Raw genomic sequence first — 23,424 nt, forward strand, 5'->3', positions numbered from 1 at the left:
ATCTTTTGACCTAGAAAACTTATCAGCTTTCTGTTCTTTGCATTAGAGAATTCTCATTGTGGATCATTCAGTCTTTCTTAATAGTTTTATTTCAATGTATTGGATGTGTATTTAATGTTCTAGTCAATTGTAAAAGTAATCCTATACATTGTAAAATATATGGAATTCTGTAGAAAGAAGAAAACATTTATTATCCCTAATGCTATGCCTCAGTAATAACCACTATTGCATTTTGGAGAATCTCCTTCCACACTATTATTCCTTCTTTGATTATTTAACTGCCACTGACAATTCATTCAGTATTTGCAAAACTTAAATGTTCACTACCAAGAAATACAAATCTTTACTAAGCATATTAATAATATTACTGATAATCTACAATACAAAGAATGAACTACCCCTTTACACACACATGTATCACATGTATGCATACATACATACATACACACACACACACACACACACACACACACACACTGCATTTTTCCCCCTTAGAGAGGGATAAATGGTTCCTGCTTCCTTTGACTGGTGTTTTCTAGAGGAAAAAATGGACAGAAATATTAACCTAATCAATGTTTTAATGATTAGAACCTTAGAGGGAAGTATAAAATTTAGAAGAATATCCCATATGTAGCTGGCACTGTCCTTAGAACAAGTAGGCAAAGAAGCTTATGTTGCTGGGATTAAAGCGCCTGACCATACCATTGGCTGGTGCAACCCAGTGGTGAGCTGACAGTAAGCCCCAGCTTTTAGGAAACAGGCTTGTCCTACGTGTGGATGACTCTGTGCCGAGAGCATGGAGACAGTCTAGAGATGGGTGGGAGGAAATCGGGGTCTGGTCTCCAGAAGTTGGGTAGAAGCTTTAAAGAGCCTTCGTTGTTTTTGTCCTGCAGTAATTATTAATTTAAAAAAATCCAAACCATAGAACCTTATATTGATAAGATGAAGGTCTCAGGAAACGCCACTTTCTAAAGGAGGTGGGCCAGGAGTGGTAGCAACACTATAGGTTTTCTTCATTGTAGAGCGCCACCTTCTGGTAATTTTTTTCCATGGGCACACATCCCTGGGAATGGTAAACTAGCAGAAGAAACCAGGCTTGACATTCAGCTGTGCATGCTATGTACTGTGTGTATGCAGGCTGCTGTGTTTTGTTGTTGTTGTTGTTGTTGTTATGAAAACAGCCACCCATAAGCATGAGCTGGAGAGCTTCCAGCTGCCCAGAGCTGAATATAGAGCAGGCAGGCGAACCTTCTAGTACCTGTGGTCCCAGGTGTGCTTATGGGAGGAACACTGGCCTAGGACCAGGATAAGATCTGAAATCCCCTTCTGTTGCTTATGGCCATGGTGCACTGAGAGAGCAACTTTTTGCCTTCTCAGTCCACCATTCTATATTGTACAGAAATTGGTCTGGATGCCAAGAACGGGTTTGTAAATCTTCAGTATGTTCCCCCAGTGTAAGATGTTGCTGGCCTTTGTATCCTCTGACGTTCTGAATCTTGAACTTTTCATTTTCTCTGCCAGGTGGATGAAGAGTATAAGAATCCACACACAGTAGACCGAATTCCACTGGGGAAGGTGCCCCATCTTTGGGGGCAGTCCTTGTATATCCTCAGCTTGCTGCTGGCAGAGGTAGGATTTCTAGGCTGGAAATCATCTGATAAGAGGTACAGGAAACTGGGAAGAGCACAGGGGCTCTCTGTACTAAGTCACTGTGAATAGCTTGTGCAGCGCCATTATCTTCAAGGTCACCCGGGCTGTATTGGGCCTCAGGCTTTTCTCTAGCTTGCACATCTGTATTTACAATAAGCTAGTTCAGATCAGCTACATCCCATACTCCCTATCTCCCTCTCGCCAGAATCTTTAGTATACACTTAGAATCTTTTTGCATTGTTGCTCGGCAGACATGCGAAACTTCTCAGCTAAGATTAGTACATCTGATCCTGAAAGAGACAGGGTTTAGGAAGTTATTAGATGGGCTAGAAGCTTTCCTAGCACAAAACACAGGAAGCGCAAGGGCTCTTCAGATCTCTCTACAGAAAAAAAGAGAGCAGCTGGGTGTGGTGGTGCACGCCTTTAACCCCAACACTCGGGAGGTAGAGGCAGATGGATTGCTGTGAGTTCGAGGCCAGCCTGGTCTACAAAGCGAGTCTAGGACAGCCAAGGCTACACAGAGAGACCCTGTGAGAGAAATAAAACAAAAACAAACAAGAAAAAGAGAACAGGCACAGGTAGTCCTTCAGATACCCCAGCCTGCACCCACCCACCTCTTGATCCATTCCCTCTTGCCCCCAGGCTTCTGTTGGAAAAGCTTTAACAGGACTCTCCCAGTCTTGAGTGAGAAACTTCAGCTGAGAATTCTGGTGTGGGGAAGAACCTACAGAAGAAAGGGACTACCCACCTGAGGCTGGCCAGCCTTGTGTGCTTCGCCACCTATAAAACTGGGGAAGAGAACAGTGCGTCAGAATGTTACTGGGTTACTGGTGTGGTAAAGACCAGTGAGAGAGATAGCACAGTGGACACATCACCTGGGAACATTGGTTGCTGAGCTGGTTCCCAGGTATGTTTAATCTCCCAAGTTTCATGGTCATGTCTTCATTTATAGGAGTGTACATACATGCTTTTGAAAACAACCCTGGACCCACCCACCCACCCACCCCCCAGCTCAGAGACTTTTGGCTTAACCTCTCTGCGCCACAATTGCCTTACCTGTAAAGTGAAAATTTGGAGCTTAATTGTCTGAACAATGGACTTCAGCTCTGATTTCAGTGTGTGTGAGGTGGGAAATCACTCACTGCAATCCTACAAAGCGTCCTTTCCAATATAAAAAGCCTTCCTTCAGGCCCAGCAGTGGGTCAGAATACCCCCATCCCTTTTGGATGCTTAGGTCATTTCTAGAAAGTGAAAGAAGATGCATTTTTAAAGAGCACACTTCACGAGATGGGGAGACAAAGCAAGTCCAGGACAGCCAGGGCTACACAAACTTTGTCTTGAAAAAAAAAAAAAACCAAGATGGGGAGAGTTTTATGTTTCACAGAGTCAGCCCTGAACCAATATTTTACTCTGCTTCTTTCTATAAGCATGTTCTCAGCTTTCCCCTATACAGATTGGTGATGGACATAGGAGACTCGAATATGACAGTGCACATGCAGGGACTCAGTTAACACTAGTAATGGCTTTCTTGTCACTCACACAATGTGGAGTATTTGTGTATTTGAGTAACCCTCAGCTAAGCATGTAATACATTGTATCAGTGGCATTCTGAGTAACATATTCTGTTATGGAGAGAGACTCAAAAAATAATGAAGAAAAGGGTTTTAAATGTTTTAGCCCCTAAACATGTCATTTTCAAGTGTAGGAACAAGGCGAAATCTTAAATAAAGCAGTGTTTCATAGTGTTAATATTCCTCTCTTCTTAGGGATTCCTTGCCACTGGTGAAATTGATCCCTTAAATAGAAGATTTTCTACTTCAGTCAAACCTGATGTTGTAGTCCAAGGTTTGTGAGCGTGTTTACTGTCCATCTCTAATGTATGAAATCAGTGTTAATTTTTCATTCACATTGTTCCGAGTTCTTATTGAAATTTTTAAAAAGGGTGTTTACCCCGGTTCTAGCAGTAGCAACCTGTAAGCCTAATACTTGGGAAGCTGAGGCATGAAGGTCAAGAGTTCAAGGCCAGGCTGGGGAGGTAGTTCAGTTGGTAAAGATCTTAACTAGTGTGCATGCAACCCTAGGCTCAATATTCTGCACCATGTAAATTGGGCATGGTGGCAATGCACCTGTAATCCCAGAACTAGGAAAGTAAGAACAGTAAGATCAAAAGTGCACGGTCACCAGTTTTAAGACCAGTCTAACCTACATAGTAAGACCTTGACACACACAAAAAAGGTATAGGTATAAAGGATATATGTATGTGTGTGTGCGTGCATGTGTGTGTGTGTGTGTGTATGTGTGTGTGTGAGAGAGATTGTACAATAAGATGTAGGCATCTATGTGAAACGTATAACACAGGCAAGGCCCAAAAGCAATGGGAGTCTTCCCACCCACAAATTACTTCCTAGAAAGTAATTGGTTTCTGGATTCTAAACCAGCATTTGAAAAAATTTTACTGATTAAAAAAAATGTATGTATATATGCACGTGTGTGCATCTCAGTATGAATGGGGGTGCACATGTGCAGTACCCAGGGAGAGTAGAAGAAGGTGTTGCATTCTCTGGAGCTGGAGTAAGAGGCAATTGTGAGCTCCCCGATGTGGGTGCTAGAAATGAAACTTGGGTCCTCTGGAAGATCAGGGAGTGCTTTTAACTGCTGAGCCAACTCTCCACGCCAGCATATTTTTTTAAAATGTAGTAGAATACAGAAGCATTACCAGAGGATATGGCATGGAGTAGGTCAGGAGCTGTTTCAGAAACCCATGCAGGTCCAGTGAGATGCCTCAACAGCTGACAGCCTTTTGCCACCAAACCTGACAGCCTGAGTTCAGTCTCTGAAGCCCACATAGTAGAGCAAAAGAATTGACCCCTGCAAGTTGCCCTTTTGCCTTCACACATTATGCCATGGCACATGCATCGTCCCCCACACAGGGGAGGCTGAAACTCATGTGCATGTGGTTGCATCAGAACATGACACCTTCCGGTTTCAGTCATAACCACGCCCTGAAACAGGCAGTTGTACTGAGAGTTGATGCTGTAGGTCTTTGATAAATGTGGAATTCTGCTTGTCAGTGAAAGTTTCAGAATGGATAAGTGTTGAGAGAACCCCAGAAACGGTCCTGCATAGCCCACTAATCTAATTTGTTGGAGGCCTGGAGAAGTGGGCATGAGGATTAGGTGCCAGTCCTGGCTCAGCTGTTGTGGACTAATTAAGCATTCTTGTGTCTCCTCTAAAGAGTTCACTGTGAAGATGAGCTCATTGGTGTTAAAAGGCTTTAAAAAGCATCGGGTGGTATATAAGGACGCAATGTTCAACTCTCAGTGGCATTCATATGTATTTCATGTTCAGCACCTCCCAGCCCACAAATACAATGGTAGGATTTGGGAAGATACTCTTAGCAGTAGTGTAGCCTTTGTTCTCTGCCCTAAGCATGCCCTGGGCCCGCCCCACCACCACCACCCCAGTCCCCCCCCCCCCCCCCCCCCGCCGTGTTTAGTTTCCGAACAGCTCTGCTGCAGCTGGGCAAGTTACCAGCTCTTCCCTGTGACTGTCTCCCTCTTCTGCAAGTCTCTGTCCAGACTCCATTCCTTTGACAGCACACTGCTTTCTCATAAAGTCAGGTGGTACTGGTATGCTAGATATCACCCAGCCATCCTTGATGTGGCCCTAAGCTAAGACTAATTTCTGCACAGGCTACCAGGACCCAGATACTTGGAGGACCCTGCCAGCCAGAGAGCCAAGGGCTCAAACCATCTAAAATGGATACTCTTTCTCATCTATGGGATTTTATGCTGTGCTTCTAAGTGAGTTAGGCAATCCCATTTCTACCAGTAACTCCATCAGCAGAAAGAGGTCCTCTCCTTCTGTCTCCCAAGCTAAGGCATTCCTTGTATGCCATGGAGGATGTGCTAACATTGCCTAGTACTGGACAGAGGAGAGATCAGTTCCATGTGTCAGTGTGCAAAGATACCAGACACAGATCTGATGCTGATCCTTTCTTTTTGTTTGCAGTTGCTGTTTTGGCAGAAAACAGTCACATTAAGGGACTGTTGCGGCAACATGGGGTAAATGTCCAGAGCATTGCTGATGTGCATCCAATTCGAGTCCAGCCAGGCCGGATTCTTAGTCATATATACGCTAAACTTGGTAGGTCAAGGAAGTATTGGGACATATTGGACAAAGATGGTACTAGGTTTGGGTGTGAGGGAAACTTTGTTGTAAGTTCTGAAGAAGACCTGGGCAGAGCACTAAGCAGGTCAGCCACTTGTTCCATTCCATTGTGAAGAATGGGCAGGCAAGCATATGTCCCTCAGCTTGGTCAGCCCATAATTGCCAAAGGAGGGCCTCTGTTTGGCAGAGCTGTTGGAGAATAAACAACCCCTGTTGAGATGTCACAGTTGAAAGAGTCACTGGTCTTGATACTACATCTATGTGATGCCCCAAAATGCTCATTTTGCTCATTAAAGTGGAAAGCAGTTCTCTTTTCTTTCTTAGAATCTGAATAAATAATTTAAAAAATAAATATATTTTAAATAAATAAATTTAAAGTAAGTTAATAAAATCCTTTTACTAGTTCTACTCCAGATAGCTCAAACTGGTGTTGCTCGCATGAAGAGAGGAGGTAGGATTTGTTTCTCTGTTCAGCTTTGTCCCACTTTTTAAAAAAAAATTTATTTATTATGCATACACTGTTTTGCCTATGTGACTGCCTACCAGATCTTCTCTTAGATGGTTGTGAGCCACCATGTGGCTGCTGGGAACTGAACTCAGGACCTCTGGAAGAGCGGACCTCTGAGCCATCTCTCCAGCCCCCTTTGTCCCACTTTTTAAAAGACCATGGTATTAGGAAAACAAACCCTAGAGTATATTGTCTGATATAAAAATGAGCCCAGCCTTAGCCTAGGTTACAAGGAATAGCTGGTACTTTTTCCTCTGACACCAATTTCTCCTTTATATTTCAAATAGGGCGAAATAAGAATATGAAATTGAGTGGTCGACCGTATCGGCACATTGGTGTCCTTGGCACCTCTAAACTCTATGTGATTAGGAACCAGATATTCACTTTTACACCCCAGGTAAAAATAGCAGGCATGGTGGTACATGTCTTTAGGTTTAGCAGCGGGGAGGCAAAAACAGGTGGGACTCTATGAGTTGAAGGCCAGCCTGGACTACTTGAATTCTGGACTATAGTGAGACCCTATCTCAAAAATAAAATAAAATAAAAGTGGGGGCAAGTAGAAAACCAGCCGGAATCCTCTTATTAGGTTCTCTTTTCTGTCTGGTAAGCATTTCTTATATTCATGGGATCAAATGGAGGTGCAGAAAATGTTTACAGTAGGTGCTCAGTTAATTTTACTTGAACCAAATTGAGCATGTCATCACTTCTAGACATGAATATTGATAAAATTCGTATTGCTTTACAGTATGACATGCTATTTGGTTCATATCACCTAAATTTAATAGTACCTAACCCTTGTGAAAGTTGTCATTGGACCCACAGCATGACAAACAACTGGACTGATTTTCAGGTCCCAATCTCATACTGAGATTCAGAATACACTGACTATGGAATTTATCTTCAGTAGTTTTGTTTCTGAAGAAAACTTACCTAACGGAAGCACATACTAATTTTTTTAAAAATCTGTTTGAGCAGCTAGAAAGATAACTGATATGGTCACTTTGCCAGTGTGGGACATAGCATGGACAGACCCCTGCCTACCTGCACATGTGTTTGGCTGTGAGATCTTGCCTTAGTATCTGCTACTTTGAACATTGCAGACTATTTCGCTTAGTACCAAATTCCAGATGCAGAGCTGAGTGAGTGTGCATTAGCACAGAGGTCAGGAGGGCAATTGGACTTCCATCATTATATGGCAGTGCCTCTGATTGGCATAAAGCAGGCATCAGTCAGATGGACAGTTCCCAGTTCTCCCTCACCTGGGAAGTGTTTGCTTACCCAGGTCCTAGAGGGGGTAGCCGGCTTTTGATTTGCTTCTGTGCTCAGCAAGGCACTTATATCCCTTATGGGAGGAGCTGAAGGCAGGTCTAGTGACACATTTCCTTTCATACTAGTGTAGCTGCAGCTCCTGGGAAGGTGACAGAATGTTATGTCTCATCTCAGAAAAATCGGCCCCCTGGTCAGAGTTGATAAGGCAACTTATCTTCTCTGGCAACTGGTTCAGGGTTAGTGCTGCCCTAAGTGACAGGTGTCGTGTGGGAAAAAGTGAAGGGTGGCCCTTGACTTGACCTGTTCTACCTTCCAGTTCACTGACCAGCATCACTTCTACCTGGCCCTGGACAACGAGATGATTGTCGAGATGCTGAGGATCGAGCTGGCTTACCTATGCACCTGCTGGCGGATGACCGGCCGCCCCACGCTCACCTTCCCTGTCACGCACACCATGCTCAGTAATTCTATTAACTCCATCTGTTGGGTCATGGGCTCTTATCTAATTGTTTAGGGCAATTCCTGTGGACAGTGACAAATACTAAAGGGGATCCTTATCAGATTGACTTCGTGTCAAGGGAATCTTTTGTACCATAAGGGTTTTGATTGGGTTGGTCCTAGCGAGACTACTTCAGTGCATTGTACTCCCAGATTTGACCATGTCCCCTGGAGGGGGAGACCTGGTGGCACTCAGAGGAAGGACAGCAGGCTACCAAGAAGAGACTTGATACCCTATGAGCATATACAGGGGGAAGAGGTCCCCCTCAGGAACAGTCATAGGGGAGGAGAGTAAGGGGAAAATGGGAGGGAGGGAGGAATGGGAGGATACAAGGGATGGGATAACCATTGAGATGTAACAAGAATAAACTAATAAAAAATTAAAAAAAAAACTCATTCATCATTTTTTTTTCCTTAGCAAATGACGGATCAGATATTCATCCTGCTGTTCTCTCTACAATTAGAAAACTAGACGATGGATATTTTGGAGGTGCTAGGTATGTTGGGATTTCTTTTCATTAAATAAGAATAACATTGACCTTTCAGAAAGTCATTTGTTGTCCCTTTCCCGCATTTCACATCAATTTCTTTCTTTTTTTTTAAGATTTATTTATTCATTATTATGTATACAGTGCTCTGCCTACAGGTACACCTATAGGCCAGAAGAGGGCATCAGATCACATTATAAATGGTTGTGAGCCACCATGTGGTTGCTGGGAATTGAACTCAGGACCTCTGGAAGAGCAGGCGGCGCTCTTAACCACTGAGCCATCTCTCCAGCCCTTCACATCAATTTCTAACCCTAAGCACATATGATTTTAGAATAAAAAGGAAATCGAAACTAATCTAATTTCTTCTCCCATGGAAAATTTGAATCAGGTCTAAAGCAGTATTTGGTTGTTGCTTATTGAACTGTCCTGGCCATCAGAAAACTACCTGCATAGAGAGATGAGCATAGAGAGGGAGATTATTTCTATGTAGCCTTCATGAATGTCTTGGAGTGTGTCAGATAGAGCCTCGCTGTGCAGCCAGACCATGGGGCCTTCCTTAGGCAGAGGAAGGATTCCCTGGGGCCTTTACCAGCTGCTGAGTTATATGGAAGTTAAGTGACCCCTTCTTGTATCCTCCCACCTGTTGCCACAGGAAAAGCATGAGTTTTTTTTTAATTGCAGGTAAATACCTCTTACCTTACCATATACGCCATATCTGTATGAATATGTGGCTCAGTGTGTGTAGTACATTTCCATTATGTGAGACATCTCCAGAATACTTTCCATCTTTCAGAAATCACATACTGCCTGCAAGAAACAACTCTCTACCTGCCTGTTCCTATTACCCTACCTACTTTGTGTCCCTGTGGTTTAGGCCAAACAACTTGTATAATGTAAGATCTTTTTGTGACTGGCTCCTTTTACCACCTTACTGTGGTCCTTCAGGGTGCACTCAACTGTTTTTCTAACTTTGACCTCAAGTGATTTTTTTTTTTACAGCTTCTAAGGTTGACACCTGTGCCCTTGAAGTGGCTTTCCATACTGACGGCCATTGACCTCTTCGGAATATCAGTCACACAGTCCCCAGTATGATACTGTCTCCATTTGTAGGGCTAGTATTACAGCTCCCATCAGCATCCACTTCTGAGCAAATTTCCTCCAGCTTGGATAAGTTGCCACCTGGTGTACAGCATCATGACCAAAAGAAAATATCCTAGGCCTATACTGAACCATCTTACCAAATACATTCTTATATTGAAATCTCATCACTGTAAAAAGGATATCATGTGCAGTTAGGAGGTTTTTCTTGTGCTCTGAATTCTGTCTCACATAGTGTTTGCTTTGTGGCAAGTCAGAGTCTCATCTGATGAATAAGGAACTGTGGGCTCAAAAGTTCCAGGGCCAGAAGACAAATAAATAGGTACTAATAGGATCCTCTTTGAGGATCCAGAACCAATCTCTAAGCCCTAGGCTGAGGGCCTCCTGTTTAAAAAGCGCCTGGAGGGCTGGAGAGATGGCTCAGCGGTTGGGAGCACTGACTGTTCTTCCAGAGGACCTGGGTTCAATTCCCAGCACCCACATGGCAGCTCACAACTGTCTGTAAATCCAAAATCTGACACCCATAGACATATAACACACATAAAATAAAAATAAATAAATTAAAATAAATAAATACATACATATATAAATAAATAAATAAAAAGCACCTGGAAGAAAACCATGGAGGAACTGGAATATTGAGACTCCCTCAGCTGTCTGTTGTACTCAATTGTGATTTGTTTTACAATGCTAGGAATCAAATCCAAGGCCTTGGGCTTACATGCTCTCAACCTCAGAGCAACACCCCAGCTTCCAATTCAGCTCTTGAAAATTAAGGTTTAATCCCATTTGGGCTTCTTCTCTATATTTAAAGTTTTTTGTTTTGTTTTGTTAAAAAAAAAAAAGTTGAACTCACCATACAGATTGGATTCCACTCTTGGATCCACTTGAAGTCTCATGCTACCAGAAGCTTTTTAAAGAACTGCCTTCCTTTGAGTTCTCTTTAGCCTCATCAGCCCCACTCATTCTTTCACCTTCATCAGAGAAAATGTTTCCATTGCATTTTGGCTTTCTGACCCACCTCCCCAACTCTAGGGCAAAACAAAAGGAGCCTTAGCTCCCTTCGCTCTGAAGGGACAGGCTCTTCTTCCCCAACTGTCAGTTTGCCATATGCCTTTTGCCCCTTGAAACTTGGGCAGCTGTGAAGGTGGTTGTATTGCATACTCTGATTTACTCCATAAGCAGTTCTATCCTGGTTCTTGGCGTCTCACACATAGTAACAAAATTCTGATCTGATGCTGCTAGCTCAGAGCAAGGTCCTGTTGTTTTCCACTTCAGTATCTGACATTTCGTAGGGCAGGAACTACGTGGACTCCCAGAATCTTGGGCACAAAAAAATTTTCAGCGAGACTCCAAGCTGCGAGTTTTCAGTGGAATGTTTCTTGGCCTAATACAGCAGGAACAATGCAGGGTGCACTGCTGTTAATCTGAGAATGGCAGGTCAATCCAATGACTTACTTCTACAGAGAACCTTAACTCTGAGGCATCTGTTTTCCATCATCAGTCCCCTGTACCCATCTCACCATGTTTCATGGCAGGGGTAAGCACACCAGGAGAATTATTGTTTCTGATTCAGTGGGTAAGGGAGAGAGATCCCAGAGGTTGCCTCTAACTGAAAGTGGTTTGCTTAGTTTATTTTGTAAAAATTGTTAGCTGATCAGCAAAATAGGTTTGGATTTGTTAGGTTTGGGGACAGAAATTGGCTCTGAAGCTTTTGGCTTTTAAATGCTATGTGTTTTCACTTCGTACTTGTGAATAAGTTTCTTGATGCTTTTGTTTTTTTGGGAAACATGGTCTTATGTTGCCCAGGCTGGCTTCAAACTCTCTGTGAAGCTAAAAATGGCCCCAACGTTCTGATCCTCCAGTGCCTACTTCCCAAGTGTTCGTATTGCAGCATTCCTACCATGCCTAACCTTGCTATTGAATTGGGGAGCTTGTTTCTTGGCTGGTATGGGGCCAATATATTTATTAACTCCTGCAGAAGCGCTAACTAGCTGTTGAAGAGTTTCCCAGTGATTCATGGTGGCAGTCTGCCTGCATTCCCCTGTACCGCTAACATAGTCCCTTCCTGACAGAGTGAAACTAGGGAACCTAGCAGAGTTCCTCACCACCTCATTCTATACGTACCTGACCTTCCTGGATCCAGACTGTGATGAGAAGTTGTTTGATGATGACAGTGATGGGAGCTTTAGTCCTGACAGTGAGGCAGACCTGGGAGGATACCTGGAAGACAGCAGTAATCAAGGTACCTTGTGGCAAGCGTCTGTGCATTGTTGATTGCATTTGTTAAACCTTGGCACTATGATAGAATTGCCTAAGACCCCAATACAGAAAATAATTGACAAGTAAGCTATAAGCAAACGAACAGAAACAAGGCTTCTGAATAAAGTGCTAGTTTAAGAACCTAAACTACGCTGGTGCCTTTAAAAGCAGGCATAGGACTGTTCATAAATTGCTTTTTAAAGTACTTCCCATTTATTTACCCTCACTCCTCCCTGCTCTCTCTGATATACTATGACATATATAACATGTATGTACAGGTCAGAGGACAGCTTTGGGGAGTTGTTTCTCTCCCTCCACTATGTGGATTCTTAGGATTGAACTGTTGTTGGTAAAGTGAACCCAAAGCTGCATGCGTGCCTGTACTGCTGAGCTGTACCTCCAAGCCCTTACAAAATACATTCATAAAAAAGAAACACAGTACTTGACTTTTGAAAGAAAATGATAAAATGACCTAGTTTTGATTAGATATGAGTGGCAAAAACCTGACTTGTATATAACATGTCTTAATCTGGAGATGGTTTTGGGTCAAAATGACCTGTTTTTACTTTTAGATAACATTTGCAGTTGGTGCAGAAAGCTCCATAAGGCTTAGTTCTCTCTCAAATTAAAAGACAGGGTGTTAGCTACTGTTTTTCTGGTTGCTTTCATATTCTGCAGCTCACCCTGACATGGTGTGACTTAAACACTATCTCATTCTGGTTTTCCTTGGCCTAGAATGAAGATTTTTTTTCAAACAAATATGTATACACAATATAGCATACCTGTCACTAACTTTATTCTTTTAGTGTGAGTGGAGGTGCAAATAGATATTGCTAAGTGTTGCCTACTCAATAGCTTGTTTTCATTGATTCTTTACCTTGGTTGTCCATTTGCAGAAAGCCAAGATGATCTTGACCAGTATATCAACAACCTTCTCCAAAGCACATCTCTGAAGTGCTACCTCCCCCCTCTTTGTAAGAAGTCAGAAGACAGCCATGTTTTCAGTGCTATCCACTCCACTCGGGACATACTTTCTGTGATGGCCAAAGCAAAGGGTTTGGAAACTCCATGTATGTTATTAAGCTCTTCTGTCCATTAAGATACGTTCCTTTATTATAGTCACATGTGAGTATAGTTAAAGTCAATCCTAAAAGACAAAATGTGCCCTCTCCCCAACCATTCCACTTCAATTCTTCTAGATGTTTCTGCTGGCATTTCCATATCTCTGTATTTCTAAAATAGTATGTATTTACTTCTATCATTTGAGGCATCAATGTGACCTACAAGGTTCTAGTGTGTGGATAAGGATTTGGCTGTCTTAAATTACCACTCCTGTACTTCATTCCCTAACCTGCAGAAGGTTATCTAAAAATTTAGTTAATCAGTATATATATAAATATACAAATAGTATTCTTTTTAAAAATATTTATTTATTTATTTATTATGTATACAGTTACATATACATGCCAGAAGAGAGCATGAGATCACATTATGGATGGTTATGAGCCACCATGTAGTTGCTGGGAATTGAACTCAGTACCTCTGGGGGAGCAGGCAGGGCTCTTAACCTCTGAGCCATCTCTCCAGCCCACAGATAGTACTCTTAATTGAACATTATAGAATACTATGATTACATTCCTATTTTTACTTTCCCTGAAGTGAAAATTGTCATTTTTTTGCTTGCCTTTCTTCTTTTTAAGTCTTTCATTAGCATCACAATACACATTTGCAAAAGGTAAGTTATAGTAGTGAATCTCTTGAGTCTATGTCTTTCTTAGGGTTTGCAAAGTCTCCTCCTTTCTGGGCCAGCTGTGCTCTTGGCCTGCTTCATTGACATGCTTTCTAAGTTAGTGTTTCTGTTTTCTATACTGGAATTCTTCCCCTTTCTTGGTATTACTTTGGCAGAGAACATCAAATAGCCTCGTAAGAAATAGTAGGTAGTGGACAACATTATTGAGCCTTTGCAGGTCTGAAAATGCTTGCAAATGTTTTAGACCCATTTAACAGTTTGACTAGGTGTAGAATCTAGATTAAAAACAATCTTTTTTTCAGATTTTTCTAAAATCATCACTTTATAGCATTTGCATGTGTGTGTGCGCACACGTGTGTGTTTATGTGTGCATGCTGTGCGTGCATACAAAAGATGATAGTCAAACTTTGGGTGTTCTTCAACAAGAGTTGCTAGAGTTGTCTCTCACTGGCCTGGTGCTCACTGATTAGGCTAGGCTGGCTGACCAGTAAGCCTTAGGGGTCTTCCTATGTCTACCTCCAAAGTACTGAAATTACAAGTGCATGTGGGGATTGAACTCAGATCTGCGTACTTGCAGTGCAAGCACTGTACTGATGGAGCTCTCTTCAGTCCCTTGTTAGATTCTTAGTATCCGCCTCAGATCTGGAATCCACAGCCTGCAAATAAATAAAGGAGTGTTTATAGAAAGTGTTACATAAATGCAGATAAGGGTCTTTCTTGGTAATATGTTTGCTTTCTGTTATGTTCTCACTTGCTTTTCCAAAATACTGCCTTAAGCATGCAGCAGTGTTTTAAATGAATCTTTATTTAGTTATAGTTACATTTATTTTTTTAATTTAAATTTTTTTTTGTGGGTGTAGATGTTGGCACACATGTAGCGGTCAGAGGACAGCTTGTAGGAATTATTTCTCCTTCTACCATGTGGGCTTCCAGAATTGATCTCAGGTTATCAGGGTTGGCAATAAACATCTCTTCCCACTAAGTCATCTCATTGGCCTACATATAATTAATTTTGTAAGTAGAAAAAAGTAAACAATTACTGTGTAATTAAATATAAAGTACATCTTTTAGTCACCATATTTTTTAATGATTTCTTTTATTTGGGGGGTTATATTTTCATCATTTCCACTGCCATTCCTCCCTCCAAACTCTCCTATATACTTCTCTTTCAAATCATGGCCTCTTTTTTTCATTTAGTGTGTGTGTGTGTGTGTGTGTGTGTGTGTGTGTGTGTGTGTGTGTGTGTGTGTGTCCATCCTGTGGGTTAATATCCTCAGTTCCATTAACATTTCCAATTAGTCTCTTCCTGACTTCCCAGGCAATCATTAATCATCTGTCTCTATATTTTGTTCATTTTGGATTCATATAAGAAACTGACTCATAACTATATGTGGTCTGTTATGATTGGCTTCTCATTATATATTTCTGCATAACCTGCTCAATCTGTATAATGTTACTTACATGTATGTTTTTAAGGCCAACCATTTGGTATTAGACAACCAGTTGGTATACTTTTCCCTGTAGAAGAGTATTGCTACAGCTCTCAGCATCCTTTAGTTGCCTCTAGTTATTTTGTGTAGGACTGAGACCTCATGGTCTTTCTTCTGTCTGTTTTGGCATGTCTATTGTTGCTGTCCTTGTTCATCTCATAGGGAGTCATGTTAGTAAGACTTTGTGGTTGTAGTTTCTCACATTACTATGCGACAGTCTTACAGCAAACTCCTTGACCCTCTAGGTTTTATGATCTTTCTTACCCCTCTTCCACAGTGTTTCCTGAGCATTAGTTGTGGTAGTGTTTTATGGATGTATCCGTTGGGACTGAGCTTCACAACTCTGCATTTTGATTGGTAGTGGCTTTCTGTAATGGTCTCTGTTGCAAATAGAAGTTTCCTTGATGAGGTATGCAGACTATACTTATCTGTGGGTATAAGACAAATGTTTAGATTGCTGTTAGCGTTTATGCTGGTTTACTAAAGGGGTGGTTGTAGAGATCCATGACCTCACTAGCACTGAGGAGTTTTCTAGGTTTCTAGTACCAGGCATGGCTTCCTTCTTGTTGAATGGGTCTTAAGTCCAATTACCAACCAGCAGGTAAGCATGCCACCAAGGTATGTATTCTTAGGGTTATCATGCTAGGCTGGTTGTTGATGGGGTTCATAGGCATCATAGCTGCGTAAGACAGTTGGTTGCTTCCCTCCTTTGGAAGTTTGCAAGGTACCTTCTGGTACCATGAAAGCTAGTCCTCAGGGAGGATGCATTCAGGTTAATCCAGCTCATGGTATTTATATTATGTAAAAATTTTTCTTTCTCCTTCAATTATAGTGGATGGTTTGGCTGGGTATATTAGTCTAGGATAACCATCAGTGTCTCTTAGAGTTTATAATAAATTCCTTCAGGCTCTTCTAGTTTTCAAGGTTTCCATTGAGAAATCAGCTGTTAATTCTGATGGGTTTTCCTTTATATGTAACTTGTGTCTTCTTCTATGATATGCCGTGATTTTCTTTTCTGGTCTTTTCTATTTGGTATTCTGTGTGCTTCTGGTACTTATATGGCTACATCCTTCCATAGTTTGAGGAAGTTTTCTTCTGTTGTCTTGTTGAAAACCTGGTCTATGCCACTGACTTTGGATTCTTCTCCCTCATCTATGCCGATAATTCAAAGTTTGGTCTTTTCATGGTGTTCTACATTTTCTGTATCACTCTGTGTCTTTGTGGTGTGTGTGTGTGTGTGTGTGTGTGTGTGTGTGTGTGTGTGTGTGTAATTCATGTTCCTTTTTATTTGGTCTAGATCCTCTACTTTATCTTCAAGTCCTGAAATTCTGTATTCTGTTTGATTTATTCTACTTGTAAGTTTTCCCTTTGAGTTTTTCAGTTCAATTGTTGGGTTTTTCATTCTATATTCATTTCATGTTGAGTCCTCAATGTTTCTCTCTCCTTACTGATTTCTATTCTCAAGTCCTGGATTGTTTTTGTTATTTCCATCAGCCTTATGTTTGTGCTTTCTTGGACATCGCTCAGACATTATTCTTCTTTTTAATTTTTTTAATTTTTTAAATTTTTTTATTAATTTATTCTTGTTACATCTCAATTGTCATCTCATCCCTTGTATCCTCCCATTCTTCCCTCCCTCCCATTTTCCCCTTACTTCCCTTCTCTATGACTGTTCCTGAGGGGGATTTCCTCCCCCTGTATATGCTCATAGGGTATCAAGTCTCTTTTTGGTAACCTGCTGTCCTTCCTCTGAGTGCCACCAGGTCTCCCCCTCCAGGGAACGTGGTCAAATATGGGGCACCAGAGTACATGTGAAAGTCATACCCCACTCTCCACTCAACTGTGGAGAGTGTTCTGCCCATTGGCTAGATCTGGGTAGGGGTTTGAAGTTTACCGTCTGGTATTGTCCTTGGCTGGTACCTTAGTTTGAGCGGGACCCCTAGGCCCAAATCTGCCTATCATAATGTTCTACTTGTAGGTTTCTAGGACCCTCTGGATCCTTCTACTTTGCTATTCTCCCATGCTTCTCTCATCTAGAGTCCCAATAGGAAGTCCTCCCCTCTGTCCCAGTTTCCTGGTAAGTGAAGGCTTTCATGGGACATGCCCCTTGGGCTAGTATGCAGATATAAGTGAGTATATACCATTTGAGTCTTTCTGCTTCTGGCTTAACTCACTCATTATGATCATTTCTAGCTCAATCCATTTGTCCACAAATTTCGGGAATTCCTTGTTTTTAATAGCTGAGTAGTATTCCATAGTGTATATGTACCACAGTTTCTTTATCCATTCTTCTACTGAGGGACACTTAGGCTGTTTCCATGTTCTGGCTATTATGAATAAGGCTGCTATGAACATGGTTGAGCAAATTTTCTTGCACACCACATTATTCTTCTTAAGCTCTTTCTCTTTAATTTTATTGAGCTATTTCTTTATTTTCTTCAAACTCCTGGAATAATTTGATGACGTTTGTGATTGTTCTTTTAAACTCTGTGCACTGGGGTTCATCTAGGTAACTCTCATTGGCAAATGTTTCATTATTTTACTTTTCAAATATTAGCTAGTTTTTGGATAGTTTTAATATTTTATGGTCACAGGTTCTGACATTTTAGCGATCTATCTTGACCTGGGAATGTTTTATCTGTTGTGTTGAATACTCAGTGGGCTTTCTGATCTAGAAATTTATGGTTCTCTATCATGTAAAAATTTTCTAAAACTTTTGACTTCTTTTCTTCTTCACATTATCCCTGTTCTTTCTTTTCATATATTTTTATTAACTACTTGGAGAAATTTTTAATTATTTCTATTCCGTCTTCTATATTTCTAATCTGTTATAAATGCAATCAGCTGAACTTTTTGTAAGCCTCTCAATTGATTTTTTTTCATTTTTGCTATTATGCTTTAATCTTCATTCCCTAGATTGCATCTGTTCTTGTTTCATATATGTAATATATTTTCTTATCATTCTAAAAACAGTAGAGGTGCAGCTTCTTATCTTCGTGTTTGCACTTTCTTTTCCTTGACTAGGTTCCATTTTCAAGTCCCTTTTTCCTTTTAGTAAAGGTCTCTTCTTCTCACATTAGAGTCCCTCTGGTGCAGGTCTGTTCACGTGCTACTGCAAAAGAACCTTCGAGCACAGTGTAGCCTGTGGCCTTGGGGCTGTGAGGTGGACACTGAGTCTTTAGAGGTACTCTCCTGTCTCCCATTCTCCTACAGGAAGGGTAAAGAACTATTTGCCTGGATCCCTAGTTACTCTGTCCCTTTAAGGAATGTGCTCAAGCCTTCAGATGTGCTAACCAATATGTTTCTGGACAGGCTCCCTCTTTGGCTCTCTTCAGGGAGTCCTCTTGCTTCCTGTCCTCCTGAAGGAAGCAGGCACCATGGTATACGCGGAAGAGGAACCCACCTAGGGTCTTTTCAGTCCTCTTTTTTTTTTTTTTTTTTGCCCGCTTGAGCCCCTCCCCAGTTCTGGAAGTTCCCAGGACAGCAAATTCGTGAGATTTCTGAGGATTCTCTTAAGGCAGGCCTGACTGATTCATTGATTTCCCCATTGTATTCTTAGAGTTTGCTGGCCGGGTTTCTTCTAAATCGCTTCTCTTTCAACCTTCGTATTTCCTATTTCTGAGAATGTTGCTATTATCTTCTCTCCTGTTTTTACCTGTTCTTTTTTTAAAAAAGATTGATTTATTTGTTTTGTAGATAGTATTCTGCCCACATATACACCTGCAGATCACATTATAGATGGTTGTGAACCACCAAGTGGTTTCTGGGAATTGAACCCAGGACCTCTGGATGAACAGTCAGTGCTCTTAACCTCTGAGGCATCTCTTGAGTCCCTTTACCTGTTCTTGAGGATTTGTCTTTTTTATTGTTGTTGTTTGCTTTGTTTTAGTTAGGTGCGTTTGTGTTTTTGGTTTTTGGTGACAATATCCTGTTATGTGGTCTAGGCTATCCATGAACCCAGTTATATAGTCCAAGCTGACTTTGAGCTTGTAATCCTCCAGCAGAGTGTTGGCATTCCAGGTGTGAACTGCTTTAGATTGCTTTATAAATCCCTTTAAATATGAATTAATGAGGGAGCAAAGAGAGATAGGTCAGTGGGTACAGGGCTTGCTGAACAAGCCTAGCACCCTTGTAAAATCCAGACAAAGCAATGCACATCTGTAACTCTCGCACCGCAGTGGTGGCAGTGGCAGTTGGGAGAGTGGCAGAAGGCAAATCCCTGGAGCTGAATGGGTGAACTCCAGACTCACTGAAGAGACCCTATTTCCAAAACTAAAGTAGAAAGGTAGAAAGTAATAGAGGAAGACTGCTAATGCCAAGCCCTGGCTTACACACATGTACACATAAATGAAATGCACATGATCTATTTCCTAGTGTTCTGAGATGCGATATATCCCAGAAGACAGAAGCATCATACTGAATGACTACAGATAATAGTTGCAGCCACCGATGGCAAAAAGTAAAATCCATAACATTCAGCAATGCTAAAGTGAGACTGGGCAGGAAACCCTGCCACCTTGATTATGAAACCAGCTGATTGTTATGATGATGATGATGATGATGATGATGATGATGGTGGTGGTGGTGGTGGTGATGATGATGATGTCCAGCTTCGACATCAACTGGGGAAAACTGAGATGGGATGTGAATCCTGTGACTGGCTGGTTGGTGACCCTTTAGACCTTCTCTGAGGGCAACCTTCCAGGCCGTAACCATAACACACACACACACACACACACACACACACACACACACACTTATACATGTAAGTGTAAGTAAGTAAGACAGACTCCAGCAGGTAGGTTTCAACAAGCTGCTTCTTTTTATTATCATCTTCTTATTTTCATCCTTATCTTTATTCTATATCCATTTTCTTATCCTTTTTCTTATTCTTCTTTTTATGCTTCTTCTTCTCCTTCTTCTCACAGTTTATATACCCCAACAAAATCTTTCAAGCAGTACAAATATCACAATGTGTTTACATTCTATTTATCGATAAATGATTACAATGGATATACGTGAGAAAATCGTGTTCACTAATATCTTCACATGATCAAATGTTTTACATATTATGGGTGAAGAACAAACACGAATAACAAGTTATTTCTAAGAACGCATATACATTTGTATATAAGCAACATGTTACATACATATTAACAGTATAAGTAAGCAAGGTAATTTCTCAGCCAGCTTTTCTTTACTGGTAGGCTGCAGTTTGTGGTTACAAAGAAGAAATCAATTATTTTAAGGAGTAATCTTATAAAAATCGTACAAGAATCATAAATCTAAATTCCTATATAAAAATAATCACCCATTTCTACTTTAAGTCCTAAAGGTGCTCACCTACTCATTAGTATGTTTTATTAAATCATATCAGGAAGCTGAGGGCAGAAAAATAGAATAAGGAAATCAATCGTCATCTCAGTCGCCAGCCCAGCTTGAAAGAGTCACATCAGCAAGTGCTGCTATGGGCCGTTGTTCTTGCTTTGCCAACCTCAAAAAGTCCCTAGCTTTACTAATGAAAATGTGCTTTCTCCTAGCTTCAATTGTCCCCTAAGATTTCCTGCATCCATGCCAACAGCAAAAACATCTTTACCTTACTTTGCTAAACAATCTATTTTTCCCTAAGACCTTCTACGTTAGAGCCACTAGCAAAAAACATCTTTACCTAACCTTGTTGAACAATCTATTTTTCCAAATCCTTCCTAACGGTAGTGATCATTGTTAGCAATCTACATCTGTAGGTTGTTTTCAGAGATGGTGATTGAATCATTAATCTGCTCCAGCAGCAATGCCTGAAAGAGATCAAGCATTGTTATTGAGTATGCCAATGATATTGCCCAGTGAGGGGCTAGGAGCCTCCTTTATAGTACTCACATAATTTATATATTAAGGGGATTATAAGGACTGCAAAGGTAACAGGCAGAGCTGTGCTCCATAACAGCATGAAGTCCTCAGGACACACAGTTCTCAGGGTTATGCCTTGTGGAGACACACCCATGATGGGTTTGCTAACCAGTGGGCCGCATTCCATGAGTTCTAGAGCTGTTTTGCTGTTCCTCTTGCATGGACCCAGCAAAACCCTGCGACCTTGGACAAATATTCCAGCTTCTCTAGATCTCAGTTTCCCCAGTTGGAAAACAAAAGAGAGGAGTGGAGTCAGGCATCATATCTTTAAAATATGTTTGCAGTCCTAAAATGCCACATACCTACCAAAAGAAGGGCTTTATTCATCTTCTTCCTCGCAATAGCGTTCTTAATTATTTTCTTTTCCAGTTTTCCCCATGATTTTGCCAACTAAAGTTCTAAGCGGACATCGTAAGTCATTGAATCTTGTTGACTCCCCTCAGCCACTCCTAAAGAAGGTAAACTATTTGAAATTTTTGTTGTTGTTGTTGTTGTTGTTTTAAATGTAACACTTGATAATACTGGGTTAGTCCTAAGAATTGTCTCAAATGGTGAAGCTTAAAGGCCTTTTTTTTAAATACCAGAGTTTCACAATATAGACGCTCTACATGCTGATGTGAATCCAGGCACTTAGCTGGCTGGAATTCAGTTTGCATCATTGTGTACTTTGAGTTCAGCGCATACCTTTATGTTTTGTCTGGAGGGAAAGGCCTCTTACTGTCTATCTGCCTGATCATCAGAGCTCAGCAGTGATAGAAGAAATACACTTTTTTGTTGTTGTTGTTTTCTTTTGTTTTTCGAGACAGGGTGTCTCTGTGTAGCCTTGGCAGTCTTGGACTCACTTTGTAGACCAAGCTGGCCTCAAACTCACAGTAATCCACCTGCCTCCCAGTGCTGACATTAAAGGCATGTGCCACCACGCCTGGAGAAGAAATACACTTAACCGCCTCTCTTACCACACCTGAGGCAGCCAGAGCTTAAAACAGAGCATGGAACTTTATTACTTTATTACTCATACATTTTGGTTTGTTTTTAAGACATGGTCTCAGGTTTTGGCCCAGACTGACCTTGAAATTACAGTCCTCCTGCATTGCCTGCCAAGTGCTTATTAAAAACAAGTATGACTTCTCCATACACTTAATTGAGATTCCTCAAAGCATAAAATCTCAAGGTATTCATCCTTATTTTTACTATTTTATTCAGATATCTTCCCTGATTTTATCCCATATGAATCAAAATATCCAATGGCCTATTGGAGAATATTTTAATCTAATTATACTTTTAGGTAGTTTTAAACATGCACTTTTATGTTGTTTTGCATTCTAAAAGGTATTTCACTGAAAGCTGGGTGTGACAGCACATGATTGTAATTTTAACACCATGGAGAAAGGAAGAAAGATCGCAACTTTTCAGTCAACTTGAGTTACACAGCAAGCTCTAGGGCAGCCTGGGCTACATGATAAGACATTATTCAAGAAAATGAACAAATATTTTATTGAAGTAGAAAATAAGGACAGAAAAGTGCAGTGCAATGACTTGTCACTGGGTCAATATGCATTTGTCATTGGCCACTTTCTCTGCCTCCTAGTTAACTCCATACCGTAGACCAAAGATAACTGCTGGGGCCTGGGAGTGTGGCTCAGTGGGGGACTGCTTGTCTGGCAAGGCCCTAGGTTCCACTCCCAGTACATGGTAGAGAGGATCACAGCTGTCATAATTTGTTGCAGTAGAAATTTTTTGGTCTATTTTTGAATGTTGAATACATAAAATTTATATATGTTTTAACCTAGTCTCTCTAGTACCTTGCAAATTTTGGCTGACATAGGTCACTATCATATATAGTCAAAGTGCATAATCAAGACAGTACAAAAGATTTCCTGAAGCAATGAAGCCCAACATAGATAGTACTAGCATTCAGAAACAATGTTGGCGTTTCACTTTATGGTCATTTGAAAGCTCCCATTCTCAACGTCTTCCCTTTCCTTTTGGCTTTCATGTGGCCAGGCTCCCGAATATGACTACCAGTGGCCCAGAGATGACCATGGTGAAATGGACTGTGAGAAGCTAGTTGGGCAACTGAAAGACTGCTCAAACCTACAGGACCAGGCTGATATTCTGTATGTTCTTTATGTAATAAAGTAAGTGCCTTCATCTGTTTGGGTTGCTATAGCAACACATCATCAGCTGGTATCATAAAGAGCAGAAGTGTATCTTACAGTTCTAGACACTGGAAATCCAAAGTACAGTGTCTGGTGATGGCCTACTTCCTCATGTGATGGTCCCTTTTCATCCTACCCTCCAATGGTAGAAGGGAGGCCCAAGCTCTCTGCT

The 23,424-nt window shown here is 41.2% G+C and overlaps 1 protein-coding gene across 6 annotated transcripts in view; it reads left to right on the forward strand.

The window, feature by feature from the left end:
• The window catches only part of PHKA2 (phosphorylase kinase regulatory subunit alpha 2), an 82,800-nt gene that overhangs the window by 45,599 nt on the left and 13,777 nt on the right, over positions 1-23,424 (forward strand). For all 6 annotated transcript variants that reach the window (XM_084790644.1, XM_084790643.1, XM_084790646.1 and 3 more), the window contains 10 exons: positions 1,522-1,629; positions 3,417-3,495; positions 5,662-5,796; positions 6,616-6,725; positions 7,914-8,058; positions 8,514-8,592; positions 11,760-11,929; positions 12,843-13,016; positions 21,463-21,551; positions 23,098-23,231. In XM_084790644.1, the coding sequence (XP_084646770.1) occupies positions 1,522-1,629; positions 3,417-3,495; positions 5,662-5,796; positions 6,616-6,725; positions 7,914-8,058; positions 8,514-8,592; positions 11,760-11,929; positions 12,843-13,016; positions 21,463-21,551; positions 23,098-23,231 (1,223 nt within the window). The remainder of the gene's footprint in view (positions 1-1,521; positions 1,630-3,416; positions 3,496-5,661; positions 5,797-6,615; positions 6,726-7,913; positions 8,059-8,513; positions 8,593-11,759; positions 11,930-12,842; positions 13,017-21,462; positions 21,552-23,097; positions 23,232-23,424) is intronic.

The sequence above is a fragment of the Acomys minous genome (assembly GCF_964271855.1).
Source record: "Acomys minous genome assembly, chromosome: 7".
In the NCBI taxonomy this organism is placed as follows: Eukaryota; Metazoa; Chordata; class Mammalia; order Rodentia; family Muridae; genus Acomys; species Acomys minous.